This window comes from Sipha flava, unplaced genomic scaffold, assembly GCF_003268045.1.
Source record: "Sipha flava isolate LNK unplaced genomic scaffold, YSA_version1 68_pilon_pilon, whole genome shotgun sequence".
In the NCBI taxonomy this organism is placed as follows: Eukaryota; Metazoa; Arthropoda; class Insecta; order Hemiptera; family Aphididae; genus Sipha; species Sipha flava.
In genome coordinates, this window is record NW_020273608.1 from 722,783 (window position 1) to 742,459 (window position 19,677).

General features: G+C 36.1%; 1 protein-coding gene across 5 annotated transcripts in view; it reads left to right on the top strand.

The window, feature by feature from the left end:
• Nucleotides 1-19,677, top strand: part of LOC112691936 (transcription factor AP-2-epsilon) — a 165,749-nt gene that overhangs the window by 113,646 nt on the left and 32,426 nt on the right. For 4 of the 5 annotated variants that reach the window (XM_025566401.1, XM_025566402.1, XM_025566400.1 and 1 more), the window contains one exon: nt 18,788-19,255. In XM_025566401.1, coding sequence (XP_025422186.1) covers nt 18,788-19,255 — 468 coding nt within the window. Of the gene's footprint in view, nt 1-8,486; nt 8,918-18,787; nt 19,256-19,677 lie in introns of those variants that run through there. The other variant, XM_025566404.1, reaches the window with a different exon arrangement.

The window sequence follows — 19,677 nt, forward strand, 5'->3', positions numbered from 1 at the left end:
ATTATTATTATTATTATTATTATTATTATTATTATTATTATTATTATCATTATTATTATTATTATTATTATTCCTTGGGCCGTAGTTGCGCCGCCACTGTATACCGCCGCAATTGAATAGATGTCTATTCCGACAGTGGCGGCGGCGGCGGTGTTTGTTTTTTTTTTTCTTTTTAATTTTCTTTTTCATATCGAATGCGTTTGTTGCCACAACGTCGTTGTCGTCGCGGTCCTCCTGAACGTCGTCGTCGTCGTCGTCGACGTCGAAAACGTCGAAATCGAATTTTTACCACCTCCGGCACGCGCAGTCAGCTTTTTTTTTTTTAAGTTTTAATTTTTTTTTTCTCTCTTCTTTTATACATTATTACGATCGTGTAGCGTCATTGTTTTTGCACCGCGGGATAGCTGCTACCGTTTCTTTAATCCGCTAATTAACATTGGGCGCCATTTGATGCGGCGACGGCGATGGAACGCGCGTTCGCGCGCCCGCGATGAGAGAGTGTAATGATCCGTCACTCTGCCGCCGTCGATGGCGACGACTGAAAAACGCGCGCGCCACAAGTCGGAATAGCCAAATAATAATAATGACAATAGACCAAAGGCGTTGACCAATGATGGCGGTACAGTGTTTTGTTTTGTTTTTTTTTTTTTTTTCATAATAGAAAAAGAATAATAATAAAAAAGAAGAACACACCGTCGGCGGTGTGGTCGTATCTCATACACAGCATATTTATAATATATGTATACGCGCGCACCATATATATATATACATAAATATATGCAGTGAATATTATGGCGCACGTTCAATATATATATATACATATTATAATGCTACGATTCTTATCGAAAATTCTTCACGTTTAACCCCAAGACGACTACATTAATGCGCGATTTCATTTTTTTATTTTTCACCACTATAATGTTCGCAACGCACATAAATAATATTCTTTCCGTGCGAAAAGCGGAAAACTCGTACTGTACGAAAATGTTTATGCTAAAGGTCGCGCGCGGCGTTCTCTTATCTGAAATCGGCACACGTTGTAGGCAGAGATGGCCTGGGAGAAAAATTCAGACCGGGAAAATTTATTACCCTGGCCACATATGGCAAAAAAACACAATAAATAATTATAAGCCACTGTTAAGACTTGATAAACGTTACTATATAAATTGTATTTTATCAATTACTTGTAACAACACAGTTCACAGTTTCTACAACTGTTACACATAACTTGACTTATTTTCCCAGCAACCTCAGTCCCTCATTCGTGTCAACGAGACAAACACAATAATAAAAATGCTTTTCTGTATCCCAAAATACTAATATTAACCTTCCAGCAGGCGCGCCGTTGTAAACAGTACAACAGTTTTATATTTATTCGTTTATTCAACTTGCATTCTATTTTATTTTATCGGCGGTCATTGGTATTCCTCTTAAATTCTATTATCTATGTTTTAGATAACTTTTGAATAATAAATTGCTTTTCAAAACTCACTAATTATTTAAAAAAAAAGTAATACGGCCGTCAGGCCATTGACAAATCTCAATAAGTCAGGCCACCGGGAACCTCCCAGTATCCCGGTGGGCCAGTCTGTTCCTGGTTGCAGGTATAGGCGATAAATAGGTAATCGCGCACCCAACGAATAACATCGTCATGCGAATCGCAATTCACCAGCATGCGATGTCCGTGTACTGGCTATTTTTCGTCTAGTTTCAATTTTAATCGGTCAACATTTCGTTCACGTACACCAACATCAAAATGTACAACGCCAATACGCGTTTTAATATTAAATGTGGTTATGATAAAAAAATCCATTAGAATACAGCACATTCAAAAAATAAGGAATTTTTTTTTTAATTCATCAAACGTATGTATTTGAAACCTTTGTTTTGGAAATAATTGAAAAAATATCGCGATTGCTGAACCTAAAATAACATAATATTGCATTTAAATTATCTGTATACGCGTTTAACGTCACTATTCAAATCGTTTTGAAAGAAAAAAAAGCCAAAAATGTATAAAATTTCATCAATTAAGAACGGCTGGGCCGATTTGGCTCAAATTTTTTTTTTTAATTGTTCGAAATTGCCAGAAGAAGGTTTGTACAAAAAAACAATTTAGAAAAAGTAGCATTACGTTTAATGAACCGTAGTTTAATTTAATAATTTTTGATCCGGTCGATGACTTTGCAATTGAAAATGAATTAAATGAAACTATTAAAAAACTATTAAAAACTATTGAAAAACTATTAATTTTGTTTTTGGTATTATTTTTTTGGTGACGGGTATTGCATAAATATTAAAAACAAGATCCCGCAATAGGTGCCAAAACAAACAAGAATGTTAGTTCGAAGGATTATAATACATATCGGTTAATGATTAGACGCGATCAGCACAACGTTATTCTACGATGTCGTGAGCTTTGTCAACAATTCATGGTCGAAATGTATGTAAAGATAGAGAGCGAACGATTACGATACTTGAGATTCAATCAAAAAAAGCTGTTTGGTGAAGATTTTCAAAATAATTTTTAGATATCGGTGATGGGAAAGTTATTATGGATGAAACGGGATGCATACAATTACCGACCGATTTCAGCACAATTAATGATTTGCAAGATGCTCTCATTGACCAGATATTTCCCAATAAACACAAACAATACATGAATCATGAGTGGCAGGCAGAAGAACAATTTTAACAGCAAAAAATGTGAAGTCAACGAATTGAATCTCAAGGTACAACATTTGTTACCAGGAGACTTGGTGTCATACAAATCTATTGATACAGTTTGCGATGCTACTGAAGCTGTAAATTATCCCGGTGATACCCGATTGAGCACGGTCGTTATCTGCCAAATTTTTTGACAACCTGATTGAGCATGGTAAAAAACAATGTACTCGGTGTATAACATTGTCAGATTAAAAACTATAAGGCTGGCAACACACTAGCGTCATTTTACCGCGCGACATTTTTACTACGCCGTAATTGTACTACGCCTTTTATTAAAGTACATTAAAATGAATAGAGCACAACACACGAAAAAAAAATATGTAATTATAACATGTGGTTAAAATCCAATAAAAGATTTTTAATTATAAATAATTATATTCAAATGTATTTTATTTTGTAATAATAATATGGACGCATCGAGCTCTATACACCAACAATATAAAAAATGCAAAAAAAAAAGTTCCTATTGTTGGACGGCAACCATGCTCAATCGAGTTACGAAAAAGATCAATCGTGCTCAATTGGGTTCCAGCCAATCCAAAGTTTAAGTAAGTTTTTAAACTCATTGGATTTACCAGGCAAGCCACCGTATAATTTTCAACTGAAGGTTGGATCTCCGGTTATTTTGCTTTGTAATTTGAACTCACCACGGTTGTGTAACGGCACGCGATTAGTCATTAATAAAATTAATGAAAAATGTTATCTAAACCATAATTTTAAATGGCAAATTCCGAGATGAAAATATATTATTACCGCGAATCCTTATTATACCCACAGATGTGCCAATACAATTTAAACGCCTTCAATTTCCAATTAAATTGGCATTTGCAATGGCTATCAGTAAATCTCAAGGCTAAACGATGTTTGTCTATGGCTTAGATTTGAGCACATCATGTTTTTCACACGGACAATTATACGTGGCGTGCTCTTGAACCATCCAGATTGTTTGTGTTGACGAAATATTGGATAGCAAAAAATATTTTACACTCTGTTGCTTTTAAGGGATTAATATTGTTTTTTACTAATATTGTCATAATTAGTGATGTATATATAATTTTAAAGAATCAATTTTTATAAATTATTAAAAAAATAAATGTTTGATGTTTTTTCATTTTTATATTCCGTCACCGTTTACAGCACTCCATACCTCTTTCACTTATATACCACATCCTTACACTTTTATATTAAATTAGTTATTTTTTTTCAAAATAACAAAACAAAATAATGACAAAACAACGTTTGTAGGTTCAGCTAGTTTACTATAAGATCGTACGCAAATGTACACATTGTCAAGGTATCATTTAAGTTTAACCGGCATTAACCATGTATATACACTATATGGATTATGTGTTCTAAATCTATGTAACTAATACGTAATATCGAATCGATCGATTAATGGCAATGATTATAACACATTAATATCAATAACAATTTATTTAATATAATACGTATACGTTGCGTTTACTGAAATTCGATAGTATTATTCATAAGTATATATATATAAAGTAATTATAATAAAAATCGGTATAATAATTACCATGGTAATTTATTGTATATAATAATTAATTAAGTAACAATGTATGCAGTTAACCCGCTCAATGATCAAGAGTATTTACCAATAGTGAATTCATGAATATGTTAACCTTTATCGCAGGACAACTCGTCTATATAAATTATACGTCACATTTACTCCCGCGCAAGAGAAAAACCGTTATTCACAAACGACGTCTTATACATTCATATAATTTCATATATCTAGACTAATTAATATGTTCATTGTATAAAAATACTTGCAGTTGCAATTTCGAAAGAGCAGTAACGAAAGATGTGATTGTTCATCGAATGTTGTATAAATCGTATGCAAATTAAATCTACAAAAATAATTTAAAATTACATTTATTCCATCTTTTTAATGCATTTTACATACAACAGTCATATTAAAAATCATAATTTGCATGCGTGAGTGCTTGGGGGAGGGGAGATTAGGGATCGACCTTTTTTTTAAGAAAAAAATTTTATAAAAAAAATTACCTGACCTACAAGTTTAATAGTTATTTAAAATTTTCCCATGAAACTTATAAATAAATTGCTTACATTTATATATATATATTCTATTATATACTTGTTATTAATGTAATTTTATTAATTAATTTATTAATGTATTAATGAAAACCACTTAAGCTATGTCAACTATATCAACGAATGAAAATGTATAGGTTTTGCATGATATACGAGGTACATTAGAAACCTGAAATTTTTAATTTTTTTCCGAGAGTGATATTTAATGTATTATATACAATATTAACCTCTGAATGTACAACTACTCATTATTGGATCTATGTGATATTTCATGCTCGAATTTATTTAAAAATTACGTCATTGTTTAATAGATACTATACTAAGTATATTCTTAATAATTTCATCACGTACAATATCGTGTTTGATAAATGTTCATAATGAGAATTTTGGGTTTTACCCAAATGTTATTGAAATTATTGAGTGAAATCTGAAAATAATTCTGTTGACATAAAAGTTGTTATATAGTCTCTTTAATTCAGAATTAAAAGAAAAAAAAACCGTTTTTGCCACCTAGATTTATTTGCTTATAGGAATACTTGAATAAATGCAAAATTACAATTTTGTAATCGGGTAAACTTTGATAATTTTCAATTTAATATTAATTCATAAATACAATTATTTATAACACTTTTAAAAATCTAAAAATAACAAAACAAAGTAATTAAATGTAATAGGGTATAATTACATAACTAAACCAATTATTATACAAAAATATATTATTGCAAATAAATACAAAGTAAATATAAAAGTAAATTTGCATTATTTCATAACATAACACAATTGCAAAGCGTTTATTATGATAAGATAACTAACATTGTTAACGTATATTCACTGCATTTTTAACTTTTTCATCAGAAATAAAAAGGGTATTTTGTAGAACTTATATGATTCACAACTTATTTTTTTTAATATTGTATGATTTGTAAAAATATATTCAATATGTTATTAATTACTGCGAATAACAAATTGTAGTATTAATTAAAATTTGGTAGTTGGTGTGGCTATCGAATTTCATGTTGATTTATTTGAAAGTGGTAAAACAAACATAATTATATGTACGTACTTTAGTATTATAAGAAAAATGTGATAATCGTTGAAAATTAATACTTTTTTCTACTCACGTAAAGTATATATTTACGTTATATATATATATAAAAAAAAAAATTAAAAAAAATGAATGAGTTTTAACGAGAAGCTGAAGGTTTAATATTAACCAATGTTTTAATGTTTTTGAATCGATGTATAAAACCTGTTTTACATTGTTATGTTCGCTATCAAAAGGCGTCACATTACAATTCAATCAATTTTGAAAACGCAAAGAAGAACATACATATATAAAGATTTTTGTAAAAAAAAAAAAAAACACGTCGAAATCGATATATGGAATGACAAATTCCATCTAAAATGTTTAATAATATAACTTCAATAACCAATTGAAGCGTATGCAGTATAATAAATACGATTTTTATTTTTATTGAATTTGAGTTGTTGATCACTATATCCATTGCAGTTCATGTAGAAACATGTATTAACATGATTATTAAAATCGTTAAGTATTTTATATACTACCATGAAGAAGTTAATGAAAATTTAAATCAGTTCAAACTTGTAATATCAGTGCAGATATACGTAATTTTAATTTGCATTATTTGTGTAACTCGGGCTGGTATTGAATTTCATCGACTTTGTTTTGAACAATATTTGTATATGAATTCTCCTATATAATAATAATTATACAATCCGCATTAGCATTTCTTTAAAATGAAAAATTTTTATTTTAATTTACGATAATAGAACTTATGCAAGCGTCACTATTTTAAACCGATTTATGTAATATATTCAGTGTTTTCGTTAGATCTAGATCATCAAGAATATTGCAATTCCTTTTCATCAATAGAGTATATTATAATAAGCATCGTATACATGACTAGATATTCATATGGGGTGGATGAGAGTCTAAAACCTCAATTATTCTCGGAGAGCATAATTATTTGTTTACTAATTTAAGAATCATACTTTATTTATATTTTTTTCAGATGATTGTATTTATTAATACAATTTGTACATAATCAGTTTCGTATAAAACTATTTATTCGTCCAAACAGTTTATACAATTAATATTCGTCTAGAAAATAGAACTCTAACGAATTTTGAAAAATGGAAGTAAGTAAACTAGACGCCTTTATTGCCTGTTAAGATGATATGATCGTCCTAGAAGTTTTCAGAAATGAAATTAAGGAGACCATAAGCATGCTTTTGGAAGCAAGCAAGGTTTCGAGTCTAGTAATTAATCAAGGAAAAACAAAAAAATGTGCATATTACGGAACAATAACAATGTCTCTCTAGTTTCCAAGAAGATTCATATTTAATTTGAAAAAATAGTATCATACAAATATTTAGTGGTAAATAAATAAATAAAAGAATGAGTGACTAGTATAAACTTATGTTATTACAGTTTACATTAACCATTCAAGTCAAATAACTATCGAGAAAATCGAAGATAACTTTATACACAAGTTATCTGAAAACAGTGTTTACCTAGGGTCGTTAAGACGTTAACTTCCACACAAGGTGATTACTCTAAATTAAGTACAACAGAAAGAAAAATATTTGTCCCAGTTTATAATATGGAAACGGAAACTTACGAAAGAAGACAAAATAATGATTATTAAAATATGTATGGAAGATCAAATAAATTATCATACTGCAGGAACAAGAGGATATAATGGCCTGAACACGTATGGAGAGCAAGAGGAAAATATATAAAGCGTGTCACAGAAGAACCATAGAAAGGTTTCGAACTAGATGGAAGGATGGAAGGATAGAAAAAGATATATATGGTCTAGGAAAATATGCAATTAGAGGATGCGAATAAAAGATAACGATGAAATGTATAAAATATAGCAGTGAAGGACCTACAAAGTCCGATATGGTAAAAGATAAAATATAAGACTATTGAAGAATATAATTATAAATAAAAAATTTGATTTCGATAAGTTGATACCAACAACAATTATTTACACATAGTTTATAATTAATTTGTTAATTTTTAATTAAAAATATTTTATTTTTAATTTTTAAATATTTTTAATTTAATTAATTTAAAAAACAAAAACCAAATATTTCTGAAAATCATTTTTCTCCGACGGAATGTGCATACGGTTACAAATGACTTTCAAAAGAGAATGCGAGGGAGTGCCTCTATCCGTCCAATCGACTACGGCTGCTTTTCTCACGTTTGGAGTCAAGATTTTTCACTATCACCATCGTGGTTCGCGTGGAACACGCAAACGTATAGAAACGCGCGAGAAAATATCAATAAAAACCTTGGCCGTTTCCAGGACCCGCATCCCGCAGGCGCGCCCCAAAAAAAAGTTCAAAGCGTCGGACAAATAAGATGCGTTTTCGCCCGTGGTACGTTCGAATCGGCGCGCGCCGCGGTACGACGTGTAATTTTTTATTATTTATTTTTTTTTTTTCACGCGACTCTTTCGTCGCGCGCCCGTCGCGGTCCCGCAGGAGCGTTGCGCGTGCGCCGGCCGATTTTCTGACGAGCCCGGAAGGTGGGACCCCGGATGTGCGCTAGGTGGACCCGAGGCCCCACCAACGCGACCGAGGCCTGCCCAACGGTTGTTCCGCGCACCGGCGACGGCGGCGCCGCGCGCTCCCGTTTAGGTAGCGCGCACCAGCCGCACCGGCAGTCGTCGTCACGCGGCCCGCCCGGATCCAAGCACACGCGCTCGTAACTCCCGTAAACGTTTGCATCGGACACCGACCGGATACCCACGTCGTCGTCGTCGTTCACGTTTCGCATCAACGTCAACGTTTAATTTCGACAACGATCGCGTTTGTCGATAGTTTCCGAGTTCCGTTCGTCCGCGACGCGCACCAAACCGTCTGCCCGTCGTACGCCGGGACACGCGACCACGGCATGTGCGCCGCGCGAGTGTCGCGAGTGTGAACCCCGAGTGCGATCGGCGGCCGATGTGACCGTCCGCCGCGCGCCTTTGTGTCTCATCGGGTTTCCCTTTGGTTTTGCATAAAGTGCGTTCAGTGACACACAGCAACGAAGCTGGCGGTGTGCCAGTATGACATGAACAATTTTATGGAGGTAGGCCAACGGATAAATCTGCATTTTCGCGCATGCGCCGTGCTCGTACAGTAACGCCGCGCTTTTGTCGTCCGAATCGTTTCGGACCGAACGATTTGTTCGCATCGTCTTACGATCTGCAACGTTCCAGATTGCACGCCGCGGCCTTGCAACGTTGACGAAAAAATTACTCTAATTTTTCCGCGTGTACATGTGCTAATGTTTCCGATTTTTTCACATTGATAACGTTCGGCTAACTCTTCGCGAATTCAAAATATTTTTGAAAATAAAACACTTTGATAAATACATAGTCGGATACACGCTGTAGAACGTTGCCGACCAATGCTCTCCACTAAACTTTTATCTTAGGATTGATAATCGAAACGATATTTCAAACAATCACGTACAAGTAAAAGACTTATGAAATATTAGGCATTCCATTAGGTTATAATGTATTTGTTATTATTCACTCATATTTCAACACGATAAAAAATTTTCGGACAAGCACCAATATACGGGATTTATAATAAATTAGTGTTAGGGCTCGGATATTTATGCACTTAAAATTAATGTAATATGGTATAATGCATTTAAATATTAAAATGTATGCATTCAAAGTATGCACAATAATACATAAAATATGCAGAGTAAAATATATTCTTTCTTAAATATTAAAAATGAATTATAATTTATAAGTATTTGATTTTTAATAGTTCTTATTTATATATTTTATTCTTATTCACCAGAGCTTTATATGTGAATTCACAGAATTCATGTGTCAAATCCAAAATAAAAATGATAACCTTATATTAATTTCGTATAAATAATATTTTGTTAAAAAACAAATACATTTTTAAAATACATAAAACTACAAATTTTATTATTGTAAAAATGGTTATATATTTTGGATAAACATGTATTTAACGTGACACGTGAATTCCGTGATATTTGTATTAAGAGCTCTTAATTTACAATATGAGAGTTACACTTAAAATTGTTTTTTTTTAATTTGATGATCTGAAAATATTTAGGAAAAAAACAATTATAGGGGTCGATAATTTGTCATTTATGTACCCGTTAATAAATATTTTTAAAAAATTTCGAAGAAGTACTGAAATACTCGTATGTATATTTATATTCTAAAAATCTCAAAATATGTATTTTAAATATAAAAAAATAAGATATGCAAAAATATGCAAAATAAAAATAGTATTATTTGATTCAGTAGAGCATGATCCAGATCCGCATTAAATTGAATCAACAAAAAAAAATGTAATTCCTAATTATTCCTACAACCAAAACAAACTTTATATTTCCGCATACATATTATTTATTTATTTAAGCTATAACACCCAGCATTATGCATTTATCGTTTTGTTGGATCCGCCTGTGCACGTCGCATCCGACATCACACGAATCCGCCGTTTAGAATCATTTATTTTTTCGGCTGAATGTTTTTTATACGCATTAATATAGCATAGATACACATCACGTGTGTGCGTACGATAAACATATTATAATGCAGATAGTTCCGTAAACGAGAAAAACGTAATAAATAAAAAAATATATAACTGCTGCACAGACATGACAAAATCGCACGATTTATCTAACGCCGGGTGTAACCAGGTAATATAAGTATAAGTCATCCGTCAAGTACCGTACGGCTATATACTCGCGCGCATATACCACCGTCGGAAAACGACCATGACGAAAAGTACTCATGCCGCCCGCAACGTTCGTTTTTGGAGAACTTCCAAAGATAATTAGCATTATCATTATTATTATTAACGTCATAAAGTACACACGTGGAAAAACACCTTAATATCGCGTTGTTGATCACGAGACGAACGGTAGTGTGATGCATAATAATATTAATGTATCCTGCAGCGGACAAGGAAAATAAATTGTCCACGAAAGAGACATATGACCGTTTATGCACGATGCTGCGATCGGTCGTCTTAAAGCTATGTAGAAAACTTTTCGAACACTGCAACGCGTTAACGACGTTGTCAACCATAGCGAATCGCGGTAATAATTTAACACGAGGTAAACATTTAAAAATAGCCTCACTCCTCATTCTATCTCAGTGAATCAAATTCTGTACACTACACTGTTTCGAAACCAGTTGATTAAACCCGACTAACTATAAATATTGTGCAGATCCATTTTATTTTAAGTTATTTCTAAGTTGCATAATTGTTTATTATAAAATTTTCATAACTAATGAATAAAATTAATTGGTAATCATCACATGTTATTCGTTCTTTAGCAAACCAATAGTTTTTATGTTGTTGGAATATTTCGGCATCCTCAGCGTTGATACTGGTTAGGTACCCAAGGGGCAATAGTTTCATTCATCTCACTGCATCTTGCGGTCACGGCGCTGCAGTTGGTTAACCGTTCTGAACAGCGAGTATTTCCTCGCATCCAAAAAATATCGAACTTTTACGCATAGGAACGATGACATAAAAATATTTGAGCGACATATACGTGTGTACGCAAGACCAACGAGGTCGCTGCAACGATTCCTGCGAGAAACCGCACCGGTGTTAACACGTGGTCTCGTAAACCCTCTATTCCACCCCCACCTTTTAGCTAATATTATACACCGCGATCGTTTACATTGCGATACAATATCCTACAAACGAACAACCGTCAGAATACCGTGGTGCACGCAACAGAGCGCGGCTTCGAACCCAACCGGATGTTAAACGCACGCGCGTCGAGTGCGCACGCGATAGAAAACCGTTTGATCGATCTGTTTATTATCGTAGATGTCGCATTGTTTACTCGCGTCGATCGTACCGCGATAAGTACGCAAATCCAACCGCGCACCGATGTAGATCGGTAAAATATCCGTCCTGACAGTGATTAAACGCTGTAGCTGTAAAATTACATATTGTTATTGAACTATTATTGTAATGTTCACGAGCGCGCGGTTCGGGTCACCGCGACCACCGTGCGCGCGTTCAAATGATACGCACAAACGAACGCGCGCATTCGCGGCAGCGAATCTTTCAGTGCGGCAACCTGTACCAGCGGCCGAGACGAAAGGCTTCTGGAGTAAATAGTTTTATGGTTTTCACTAGGTTGTAACGCTGTTGTTATTGTAATGCATGTCACGTGAAACGCGGCAAATGCCAGTGGACGCCAATATCAGTGTTCGAGAAACAATTTTTATTGAACGCACATTTTCCTTCGGCCCGGAAAACATTATGTACTCATCGGATCGATCCGCTCGAATACGTGCAGTTCGATTGAGATTGGATTATGTCCAACCCGCCGAATTTAGGAACGCGCCGATTGCTGCGCGTATTTCGTCCGCTGTCTCCCGTCGGTATGCATAACATCGCGTTTGTTTCGATATCTCTTCGTGGGCCAGTGTTCATGTACGCGAGTCTAATATTATCTCGTAATGATCAACATTTATTGACCTACAAATCGACGTGCTACCGTTAAGTCTGCATGGTCAAAACAAAAAGACGTTGTTTAAGCTGATGATAAGTGAATAGAAATCACGCCGCTCTGTTCTACTGTAAATACGGGGAGATTTATGCAAAATCGTATCACGGAATTCGGTCGCAACGTTCCCGTACGAGTCAAGTACATAATAATATTATAATATCTACGCCGCGCCGCCGACAATAAATTCTCGATCACAACAAGTTTTACACACGTGCGTGCATTATTATGTGGACTTAGTGAAAAGCTCAACGAATACATAAATTATCATCGTGGTGGTGCGCACGAGCCGTCGTAAGATTCGGTAACAGATATGAAACGAAAACGACATGGAATTAGTGACGGATAATTATTAACGCTCGCGGTACATATCGGTATATATTCAACGTCGTGCGTGCGTATGTAATCAGCTCGTCGTGGTGGCCTCGAAATCTGGTGAACCCGAGTTACCGATATTTCGTTAGTCGTCGATACGTATACATTGTGTTGCAAGTACGACGAGGCTTTAGTGAATTCAGATTAGAAAAAAAAAAACTACTCTACACAAAGGCTTGCCGTCGTGACCCCCCGCGAAACGTAATATCGCGTTGCCCACTAATACGAGTGCGATCGTAATGTGTAATTCCCGGATTTACTCGAATAACGTACGCGGTATTAGAATATAGTTTACGTAAACGGTAATTCGTGCGTCGAGCGAACGGAAAAACCGCGCGCGTTTAACGGCGGTAACGTTGGGATGAACTGAGGATTGTCTCGTCGACCATCGTGAGCCATATTTCACGACACGCCGCTACTGCAGTTATTCCGTACACACGAGCAAACGAATCGTCGCCATTCGTATGCAAATTGCAAGCGGACAAACACGCGTTCTACCGTTCCGATTAAAGCAGTGTCGAGTAAAAACGATCGCGTTTACATGGTTCACGCGCGCAAATACATACCGAAACGGAAATCCTGATCAATGTTCTAGCGTTGAAACAAAAAACCAACGATTTGATGCGAAGGCCGTCGGATTTATCGCGCGTATAAACGTTTTTCGTATCAGCAGGTCTGCGGCGGCGTAATGAAAGTTGAAAAGTCTCCTTATTGTTATAATATCCTTTCGCAAAAAGTGGCAGCTGTTGAAAACCGGTTGTCGGCGCAGCCGATGCAACAACGGTAAAACCATAATAAAATGCAAAGAGTCGCCAAGACTACTAACAAGTACGGTTTTTTTTTTTCCATTTCGTTTCGTTTCACGCGAACGCGCGTATAATAATACGGACACAAATGTGTCAGTACCGTACCGTACACACATACGTGCTGCGTATTGACCGCCATTTATTTATTAATACGCGCGTCCGAGCACCGGATCAGCACTCCGGGACTCGACAATAAAGCATTATTTGAAACCTACACGGTTGTGTGTACATTAGTATAGTAAAAATATCACATGTAACTCACCGATGTGTACGATGGGTTTGAATATTTTAAAAATGTTCACGTTACACGTTCCGAATTGAAATTAATCTGCCGTGCAGTTGATCGGACGGATAAGAAATACTGCTGGACGGACGTTGCACGCGTACGATTCAGTAAGGCACGATAAATCAATTAAACTTTTGTACAACACCCTCGTGGGTACGCGCCGATCGCAAAAAATGTCTGCCGGAATGAAAACGGTTGGGAGGTACGTGGCTGTTATAAACCGTGGTATCGTCCGATGATCGTGCTCTTTGGTCGTCTTCGACAGCGCGCGCATACAGACGACGGACGAGTTCGTAGATCGTTCTCTTACGTTGTGATCACACGACGGAACACTTACCCCGGTGTTCATCCAGATGTCTTCATTTCCATCGCCGTACGGGTTAAATCGTTCCCCGGAACGTATCGATTGTGTGTGCGAGCGCAGTTCACGTATCTATTATTTGGATCGACGAGCAACAATAATTATCATAAAACGTACACGGGGACGGGCGAAAAAAAAACGGGATGCGGTGGCAAGACCACCTGATCGTAAAAGCGATCCGAGAAAAATCAATCAGCCTAAGGCTACCGTGCCAGTCGTACATCATTATTATTTATTGAAATATGATTTTAAACGGTATTTGAATGCGCGCGTTTGAGCCCCGCGTATATTTAACACAGGATAATGTGTAGTATGATATGCACTACCGTGTTACGTGCCTCCTTTAAATGTACAAACATACGTGCAGGTACAATCCGGAAATGGGAGTATGAAAAAGATCGCAGCTGCGACTATCTTGACGACGAGTTGCACCCCGTGTCCGAGGTTCATTTATTTATTTTTTTTCTTGTCTATCAACGTTTCGTATACCGACGATTGTGTACAGGTAGGTTACAGGTACGTTTTCGGTAAGACGACAGCGTTTTTTCTTCCACGCTCGGTCCAACCCGTACGCCGCCGAACGGTAGACATTTTTTTCATCTATTTATTTATTTTTTTCGTTATTTTATCAGTACTGTTATACTACAGTTGCGCTCGGGTTAGGACCGATGAATTATCAATTCATCACTGCATGCCAGCCCCGGCCGATTTCGTCACGGCGGCAGGGGGAGGGGGGGAAACCGGTCGTCTGCGGCATGCGGGATCTCCGGCGTGTATAATTTGTCTAATGCACAACAATAATTATGACTCGTCGTCGTCGTAAGAACGTATTATTGGGTCCAGCAGTGGTCCAGAATGCATTTAAGACCGGGGCTCGTTCCATTATTCGACGACGAGTTTTTCTCTCTAAAAGGGTCTGACTGAATATCGCACTTTTTTCGACCGTCGTACCACCTCCACCGCGCCACCGTCTCTTGAACGCGTGCACGAACCACTCACGTCGACGTTATTACACGGTACAGAGGGGCACTTGCACGTATATGTGTATTATAAAGACGTTTCGGTCCGACTGATGTGTGCGACTCTAACTACCGAGTATTGCGAGTCACTTAAACGCATTTACTTTTTTTTTCTTTCTCCTTTCATTCCTTAAGTGGTGGCAGCGGTTACCTACCGTAACTCGAATTTTTTTTTTTTATTATTATTTTTAATTTTTTTTTTTTTTTATTCACTACCAGACGAGACATCGCCGACGCCAAATACCACCGATGAACTCTCGTTTTTAGCGCGTACACAGGAATTTTCTCGTCGACGTAACGGTTTATTGAAATTGACGACTTTCGCCGGGCTAGGTGACTGTAGTGTATAAAGACCGTACTGCGCATCGATGGCCTATTGCATTGTCCGAAAACACATTTATACGCGAAGTCTATGCAATACGTCTACGATCTGTGCAGAGGTGGAACTAGAAATTTTTACGACCGGGGAAAACGTAAAAATTACGCCCTATCGTAAACCAATAATCAAATACTCTTCTCGAGAATTTTTTTTTCATATATAATTATAATTATTGAGTTTTAACCTAATATCAGTATTTAACAAAGTTAAAAATATCAAATTAGATGTTAATAATTACAAAAATTACACCCTCCAAAAAATTTTACGCCCGGAGATGAATCCCCGTCTTCCACCCTATAGTTCCGCCCCAGAATATATATATACGGATATACAAATATTTGCTACACAAACTTTATTCGTATATCGTATGTAAGACCGATACGGTGACGACTGCAGTGTCCGACTGGGGTTATGCCATTTTTGTTCAAGATCTATGGAATGAACAAATAATTCGTGTTGTTCTACGCTGTCCGGCAAAACGTTGCGCACAAGTGTACACAATATAAATGTATATAGGTATACCTATAGTGTTCATGTGTGTTATAACAATACTGATAATATGTGAGTAATGCAATAATTACAGAAAGTCCAAAAATCATATCTGTTTACATGCACCATTAAGTCATATTATATTTTACAATTTTTATACTTTTTTTTTTTTTATTTAATAATTGCTGCGCTTTCTGTTTAACAGTGCCGATGAGTTTTTAAATAAATTTTAAATTGAAAAACCAACAACAACATCGTTTTTCGTAAGTGTGCACACATTTTGCACACATAGGCGCGGTATGTCTCGTACACGGTATGTCTCGGCCAGCAGCGATGAAATTATTGCTCGGTCACGACGGTACGTCACACCACTGTGCAGGAATACAAGCAACTACATATATACTTGGTGCATATATATCGTATATAAATAAATATATAAATTGTATACGTTTTAATGGGGGTGGCACATGTTTCGTATGGATATTGAACAGCAATAATGGCGAAGGAAATAGCGCGAGATAGCGAATAGCGCTTATAAGCGAGTACTATAGTACTATAGTATCTGTATTACATTCGAAAATTTGATGAAAATCGATATAATATTGTGACCAACTATTCGTAAGAGTCGGTTGCGGCGTATATTTGTGCTTATATATATATACTATGTATGTATATTTATAGCTTACTCATACTTTTTGTTTAATCCAAATTCGAAGCCTACGTATACTTCCGATGCTATTGTTTTCTTTGAAAAACTGTTTAGCTCTCGTGTATATTAAGTATATTAAGCACATACATATCCGAAGCTATAGGTTCTGTACCCGTGTAAAAATATTGGGGAAAAAAAAAGTGACTCGAATTAAAACAGTATTTATAATCGTGTTTAATGAAATGTGTTTTTGAATAATACAAATAATTTAACTTTACTCGAAGAATTTTATTATTTGTAACTAAAATTAATTATTTTGTTCGTGAATATAAAATTTTTCGTTTAATTTAGCCTTCAAGCTAAGTTAAATTATTTTTATTGAATAAACAAATGTAATTAAGCACAGACATAAATAATTTCTATTGCTTGATACTAGTGATGTTGTGAAATTACTTAGCCCTTTTTTGGTATTACAACTTTTCTAACTTGACTTTTATTTTTATTTATACCAAGCTACGTTTTTACATGGAGTTGACGGAATATTTTTATTGCGATACACAAGGACAAGCATTCGACGCTATAAGTCCTCTGAACACATAGTATACCGCAGCTACCTGTTCGTAGCGCAGGACGAGTATAACGCCTGTACCTATATCCAGTTCGTCGTCGCGTGTTTAAACCGTTTAACGAGCGGAACTATTTTGATGTAAACAAATCACCTATTTATATTATATTTCCTTTGGCGTTTTATTATATTATTATAATTTATTTTTATTTTTTTATCACACCTGTAGTATTAACCTCAGACCACGAGTAGGTGGCTGATTGTGTACATACTTGCCTACATATACGGATGTACTTAATGATACATATTCAATATGACATTGTTCGACTTCAAGTCTTTATCGATAAATCAACCTGTTATAATATTTGACACTTACTGATACTATCGACATTGTTTTCCCCTTCCTATATGTAACACACGATGGTTAAATCTGGGCGATAAGAAAACATGCATTACAATTAATATTATCACTATATGCACTGTACAATTTCCAGATATCTTTTTACGAAAAAACAAAAATCAACTTTGTTAAAAAATGTAATTGATTGAACTATTTCTGTTTACAAGTGACATAAATGATAATTACGACCGTGATCGCATTAATATAAATAAATTTGGTTCTTTTATTTGCACGCTACAAATAAAAGGATTCCGCGCGTACTGTAATAATACTTTAAAATGATAATAATTAAAAAAAAAAATAAAAAAAAGGTTTTATTTTCGAACACATTTCATAATATGAAATATATAGTATATATAATATATATATAATATATGGCTATATTAAAGTTTCGTTAAACCATTTTAGGTAGATATATTTCGTTCTCTTGGACAATTCGTTTTTTAAAATCGGACTAGTTTTTATTATGTACGTAGCGAAATTAATTTTCACTTATGTAAATCAGCGCGAAAACCTGCAGTAAATACGTAAGATCCAGATCGAAATACGGTGTTCGGAATAAATGTAAATTTGATTAAATTTCGAGAACGAGTTTATCGATACGCGCGTGCACGGTACATTTAACGGATCGAAAACACGCCATGCGTGTAGGTATGTGTGTGTGTTAATTCAAGAAGTTTTATACGTGCACTGGACGCTTATTTTTTTTTTCCATCTACAAACGACCCACTAATAATTAGAGACACTAAAAATTATTACCGACGACCGTACGTAATAATAATATATAGGTACGTGCGCGTGTGCGCTGCACATACGTACATAAATATGGTCGACTGTATAATATCATATTTATTTATTATTATGTTAATCTGGTCGACATAGGTCGAATATTAATATTGATTCGACGTTGTTTCTTTTCGGCCCGCAGTGTAGCGACTCGAAAGTGTACACCAATCGATTCGATTTCGCCGACGTTTAAAATATTACTGTACCTGCACAACACACGTACACATATAATATAATATAATATGCAAATAATATAAATAAAATTATTTGTACCGTATACGTTTTTTAATTTTTCCGTGTTGTTTTTCCCGCAGGATCGGCTAGCCGGACATGGTACAGTCTCGTCAATCGGGGGTGGCGGAGGCGGGGGTAGCGGCGGCGGTGGCGGCGGCGGTGGAGGCGGAGGTGGCGGCGGAAGCGGCGGTGGAGGCTCGTCACCGTTCAGCCCTCACCACCATCACCACCATCACCACCACCGGAACACGACGCCCACCAACGCCGGTTCGAACATGGGTGGCCACCATCAGGACTTCCAGCCGCCGTACTTCCCTCCGCCGTTCCCGCCGGCCCATCACCACCATCAGCCGTCCGCCGGCAACGCGTCCTCGCCGTCCGCGATGGACTACATCAACGATCCGTACTCGCAGACGCTCAACAGCCTGCACCAGAGCGCCCAGGCCGCCGCGGCCGCGCACCACTACAATCAGCTGACCGTGGCCGCCGTATCCGTTGGTCAGCGGCACGACGCACTCCGACGATCCGACTCCGAATCCCTACACGTGGTGAGTTGTTTACCTTTGCGTCCAGTTGTCGTTCAACCGCATGAAACACGTACACCGAGTTGTTCTGCTGTAGCATAGTGGTTGGAATGTTTCCAAATGTGCCCTTTCCAAACGCACGTTTAATCGACTCGTGGGCACTTATCCCCGTCAGCCCCCTTGGGTTACTATAGTTACACCGTCTTCAGGCATGTTAAGCTCAAAGTATCTAACTCGGTCGAAAATATTGAACGCGATACTCCGCGAAAATTTATTCGAAAGTAAAAAAAGCCTCTTGTTACTACGTTTTAAATATCAATTGTGTCCAATTTGTGTTGACATCAACACAAAAATATGTATTGTAATTACAAATATTTCGGTTAATTTTACGCAATATGTAATTGAAAATTGTTTGCGGACGAGAAAAAAAACTTAAGGAGAGATTT